At 37.9% G+C, this 6,307-nt stretch overlaps 1 protein-coding gene across 1 annotated transcript; it reads left to right on the top strand.

The window, feature by feature from the left end:
• Positions 1–4,272: 4,272 nt before the first annotated feature.
• LOC138885901 (uncharacterized) lies at positions 4,273–5,223 on the top strand. The gene has a single exon (XM_070166897.1). The coding sequence runs from the start codon at positions 4,273–4,275 to the stop codon at positions 5,221–5,223; it is 951 nt and encodes a 316-aa protein (XP_070022998.1).
• Positions 5,224–6,307: the final 1,084 nt, after the last annotated feature.

Raw genomic sequence — 6,307 nt, 5'->3', positions numbered from 1 at the left:
TTCCTCACAAATCATACACGACATCACCCTTCATGCTTTAACACTCTCTCACCAAAACGATACACGGCATCACCCTTCGTGCTTTAACGCTCTTACTCACCCAAAACAACAATCACAAACAATAGGGAAAGGGAATAAATGAAATTACAATTAGAATCCCGGCAAGGGAAGTATAGTTCAACAATCAAGTCCCGACAAGGGAATAATCATCAAAAGAAGCATCAACATCCCAGCTAGGGAGATAACATCAACAACAACAAATTCCCGGCAAGGGAGATAATATAATGATTCTCTTCTCTTTTTTTCAAATTTTACTTCACAACTTACTTCATAACTTTGAGCCAATGCTTTAAAAGGTTCAATTTGCACTTATACTTTCACATTTCATTGTACAACTTGAGCCAATGCTCCTCAATGTTCAAATATTACAATACTTCCACAAACTTGCCCAACAATAGAAATCATCATCAATGCATGAATAATACAACAAAGCCATAATAATCATATTATATGACTCACGAGCATGCTTGACACCAACGTATATATACTCGTCACTATGCCTATACATCGTACTCGACAAATACCACATAGCAAATTGGACTCGACTCATAATCCCTCAAGCTAAGGTTAAACCAAACACTTACCTCGATGCTACGAACACAATTCAAGCCTCTACTATTGCTTTACCTCTTGACTCCACCACCAATTTGCTCGTATCTAGTGACAAGTTACTTAATTACATCAATAAACACTAAATGAATCAACTCCAATGCATGAAAATGAGTTTTCCAAAGTTTTACCCAAAAAGTCAAAAATTTCCCCCCGGCCCACATGGTCACAACCTGAGGTTCGAACAAAAACCCGATTACCCATTCCCCCACGAACCCAAATATATAATTTGTTTTGAAATCGAACCTCAAATAGAGGTCCAAATCCCCAATTTTTGAAAAACCTAGGTTCTACACAAAACACCCAATTTCTCCCATGAAAATCATTTATTTTGAGTAGAAATCATGTGAAAAGATGTTAATAATTGAAGGAAACGAGTTAAAATTGACTTACAATCGATTTGGAAGAAGAGTTGTCTTTGAAAAATCGCCCAAGAGTGTTTTGGTTTTGAAAGAGTGTGAACAATGAGAGATTTTTGGTTATGTATAAAATTGCAGGTTGCAGATATGGGAATTGCGACCAGGGTTCACAATTGCGAACACCAGCCTCTGCTATGTTCGCATTTGCGAAGGGGTTTTCGCATTTGCGAAGTGAGAAATGTGAAGGATGCGTCGCATTTGCAACGACTGGCTAAAAGGGAGAATATCGCATTTGTGATGGAATCCTCGCAATTGCGAGGTAGGCTAGCCTAGGCTTTTTTCGCATTTGCAACACGCCCCTCACATTTTTGATCTCGCATTTGCGAGCCAGTCTTCGCAAATGCGAAGCCTGTAGGACTGCAATGCAACAGTTGAAAGTCTACAACTCCTCAAGTACAATACAATAAACAAAAGTTAAAAAAAAATAAAGTCTAAGTGCAGTGACGAGAAGAAGACCATGAATAGTGATTCGGTCACTATTCATCGGCCATAACTCTTTCATCCGACGAGGGAACACTACAAAATTGGTCTTAAAAGAACACCATTCTCATCACAAACAACCTCCCCTTGTTTTTTCACTGATTTTTTTATCAAGAAGTTACAGATCTTAAGTCTAGTTTTATTATTGTAGCAACACAACTCTCTTGGTGAATTATCTGGCAGATATTCGATCTTGATTTTGGCTACTATTAATGTAGCAGCAAGTCTCTTCAGTGTTTTAAAACATTCACGCGAAGTATCCAGATTTTGAAGAAATCCTTGTAGTATTAGAATCGTCCTTAGTGTTCTAGGTTGTTTTAGGGTAGACTGTCACACAGTGCTGCCATGGCCAGTGGCCAGCCAACCTCTCACGTTGGGCCACCTCCACAACCACCCCCCAACATCACCCAGCCTTCTAATGGCACAAAACTTATGGATTATGCAAATGTTGTAAAACCTACGAACAACATTTCGACAATGCAAGAACGTGCAGCAGTAGTTGAGCCAATTCCTCCAAGACAAGCCCATATATTTCAAGGACAACCAACTGTACGATTTTCTGAAGCAGAAGTTGAACACATGAATTTAATGGAAGGTTTGCAACAGGTTGTTGTTTGCAAATTTTCATACGGATGTCCAGATATCAATGAAATACGTCGCATTGTTCCTTTACAGTGTGGTATCAAAGCTGAATGCAACATTGGATATCTACGCGATAGGCACATTTTGATTCGTTTTTCATTATGGTAAGATTATGTAGACTTCTCATCAAAAGGTGTGTATTATGTAAAGGATAAGCTTGGAAATGAATATCAATTAAGAACCTTGATTTATGATGCTAAATTTAAAGTTGACGAAGAGACTCCTAAGGTAATAACGTGGATCTCATTCCCTAATCTTCTGTCTACTTATTTTATAAGAGAATGCTTGTTCGCACTAGGTTCTGCAGTCGGGATACCCCTCCAGTTGGACTTGGCTACTGTCAACAAAACTAGACCTAGTTGTGCTCGCGTGAAAGTATTGGTGGACCTGCTAACAGACATGCCTAAGAAGGTTCGATTAGACATTGTTAACGTTCCTACTGGAGATATTAGAACTGAGTGGGTGACTATCAAATATGACTATCTACCCAAGTATTGTAAGGAATGTAAGCTTCAGGGCCATGATGTGTTCGAATACTGGAAAATTCATCCTGAACTAATGGCCAGCAGAAATGATGAGAAAAAGGCTTCAACTGATGTTGTAGTGCATCCCAACAAGGACAACAAAATAAACAATGCTCCAATAATGGTACTTAAAAGTGGAAAAGTTGTTGGAAATCATGTTTCTTAATGGAAGGATGTCAAAGATAGGAGAGTGCAAGCAAAAGAGAAACATGCAGTAGATTTAGCAAATACTGGACAAGAAATCGTGCCTGTAAACAATCAAAAAGGAATTACACAGCAAGTTCAAACAACAAACAGTTTTGCATGTTTAGAAGTGGAAAACAGTGAAGAACTTTGTACAAATCAGCTCATTGACAGTGTTGTCCGAAAAAATCATACAGTTGCGGAGAATGAGTCAGAAGAGATGCAATTTGATTTTTCGACTAGACAAATGGTACAAAAGGTAAATTCACCTAGTTCATCTAGGAGACCAATAACAATGTCAGAACCAAAGAAACTGAACCATGCAGCACCTACTTTCAATCCTACAACAATAAGAAATCATGCAGCAAACAGGGAATCAACAACAGATTGTGTACGACAAGATTTGGGGAATGAGTAGCATTTTGACAATTACTCAACTGCTCAATGGGTGCAAGAAGCATTCAAAAATAATGTAGTTCAGACCATTACCTCATGTCAAGATTTTCCTTCACAGGACACCAAAGTTGAACAACATTTAGCAATCAATAAAGAGAATGAATTAATTGAAGATACAAATTTTGAGAAATTCAGGACCAATGAATAAGATAAATGGGCGGAGGGAGATTATGGATCAACCAAACAGAGGAAGTCTTAGCAGATGGGCAGATTCCAGATACAATGCATAGTGAAAAAGAATTTGGAGTAAATGAAGTGGAAGATGAGAATCAAAGTTTTAATTGTAATGCCAATGCAATCAATATTCAAACCATAAGTGAATGCACAAATGCAACAGAAGAAAAGACAAAAGAGGGGAACATTAATATTATAGATCCAGGAGGGATTTTACATAATGATTTTCGTAATGTCTTGAAGGAAGCTGAAAATAAAGACAACAACCAACAGAAAAAGTCAGACAAGAACCAAGAGAAGTCAGTGCAAGTCTATGCGAGAAGTGGTGTACCATTGAGCACAGGGAAGGATGTAGCAGGAAGTGTTGTTCCATCGAACAATACACAGCTGTTGACAAATGAACTTGAAGAAAAAGATGCTGAACTTATCAATCAGGAAAATGATGCTGAACTTACCAATCAGGCATATGATGTTGTGACATCAAAAGAAGCAATAGAATCACATGACCAAGTTGGTCAAGCAGAACTTAAAGGTAGAGACATGGATGAGGAATCCACTACACAATAATTCATTAATGTTGCCAAGCAGGGTGATCTGTCGCCAAGGTTTATTGATAGAGTAAAATTTGCAACAAAAGGAAAAAAGAAACAGTCAAAACAGACATCTACTGTCCCAATCAGTGGAGTACAAACAAGGAGAACACTGTCCAAACACCAAAACATTTAATGGATGCCATTATATGGAATGTCAGATCGGTAAATACAATGCAAGCATTTGAAAGGCTGATTACAATGCACGGAAAACATTACTTTGAGTTCATAGGAATCCTTGAGCCTATGCAACAGTCTCACAAAATGGAGAGGTATAGAGCAAGAATTGGTTTGGCACAGGCTGTGGTGAATGTATCAAACAAGATTTGGGCTTTTATTGATGAAAAATTTGAGGTTACTATTCTGTATAACATGACTCAACAACTGACTTTAAGATTAACGCACACTGAAACACACGTTGAGCTCATCCTTACTCTAGTTTATGCCAAATGTGATCGCATTGAAAGAATTGAACTCTGGGATTCTTTGTATGCAATGGCATCAGATATGACAGCACCATGGCTAGTTGGAGGCGACTTTAATGTGATATGGGATGAGGAAGAGAAATTTGGAGGCTTACCAGTTTCTCTCATTGAAGTAGATGACTTTAGGCACTGCATCAATACATGCAACTTGACAGACTTGGGATTTAAAGGAAGCATATTTACATGGTGGAATGGAAGATCAGAGGAAGACTGTATTTTTAAAAGATTGGACAAATGTTTTGGCAATCATGAATTGCAACAGATATTTCCTGGATTGGAGGTATCTCACCTGTCCAAAATTAGGTCTTATCATTGCCCAATGCTGCTGAAATGTGATATAGAAACTCCTCCAATTAAGAAGTCATTAAGATTTCTTAACTTCTGGACTAAGCATGAAACCTTCAAAGATTTAGTAAAGGAGAATTGGAATGCTCATTTTAGTGCTAACCCTTTCTGCATTTTTAAATACAAGTTAAAGAAGCTTAAGAAAGCACTATCTACCTGGAGCATAGCTACATATGAAGATATATTCCAGAAGATTGCAAGCCTTGAGGAGGTAGTCCTGGTTCATGAAAGACAATTTGAAGTCAATCCTACATAGATGAATAGACAAAGATTACAATAGGTACAAGCTGAAATGATTAAATATATTACATTAGAAGAAGAATTCTGGAGACAAAAAGATGGCATGTTATGGTTCAAAGATGGAAATAGAAACACTAAATTCTTCCATGCTCAAGTTAATGGGAGAAGGAAGAGACTAAAATTATCGAGGATCCAGAATAGCCTTGGTAACTGGATTGAAGAAGATCACTTAATAGCAGAAGAAGCACTAAAGTTCTACAAGGATCAATTTACTGAGAGTGTAGTCCCAAATGATTTCGATATTCTAAATCATGTACCTTCAATGGTAGATAGTGATCAGCATGAAAGATTGATGGTTTTGCCTTCTAATGAAGAATTGAAGAGAGTAGTTATGGGGTTGAATGAGGACTCAGCTGGTGGACCAGATGGTTTCACTGGAGCCTTTTACCAAAACATGCTGGGAAATTATTGAAGAAGATGTTGTCCAAATGGTCAAGGCTTTCTTTTGCGGTCAGCGACTGCCAAAGAGTGTTATGCACACAAACCTGGTTTTATTACCAAAGAAAAAAGAAGTTATGACCTTTACAGACATGAGACCAATCAGTCTTAGTAACTTTGTTAACAAGATTTTTTCTAGGGTTATTCATGAGAGGTTGGTTGAATTACTACCAAACATAATCTTAGAGGAATAGGCAGGTTTTGTGAAGGGCAGGAGCATAGTTGAGAACGTACTGTTAACTCAAGAAATCATTACGGATATCAGGTTGAGCACAAAAGCAGGTCCAAACGTTGTGATTAAGCTTGATATGGAAAAAGCTTACGACAGACTATCATGGCTATTCCTGACCAAAATACTAAGAAAAATGGGATTTCCTGAAGCTTTTATTGGCTTGATCTTTGATTTGATTGGGAACAATTGGTACTCTGTGCTTATAAATGGTCAGCCTAATGGTTTCTTCAAATCATCGAGGGGAGTTAAATAGGGTAACCCTTTGTCACCAACTCTATTTATTCTAGCAGCAGAAGCACTTTCTCGGGGATTGAATTCACTACACACTAACCTGTATTTCTGTGGATTTGGAATGCCAAAATGGAGCCCA

This window comes from Nicotiana sylvestris, chromosome 2 (assembly GCF_000393655.2).
Source record: "Nicotiana sylvestris chromosome 2, ASM39365v2, whole genome shotgun sequence".
NCBI lineage: Eukaryota > Viridiplantae > Streptophyta > Magnoliopsida > Solanales > Solanaceae > Nicotiana > Nicotiana sylvestris.
Note: the sequence above shows the minus strand (reverse complement) of the source record. Positions and strands in the feature narration are given on the sequence as shown.

Coding starts and splice junctions, on each gene's coding strand:
- LOC138885901 (XM_070166897.1), top strand. CDS start 4,273: ATGGATGCCATTATATGGAATGTCAGATCGGTAAATACAATGCAAGCA.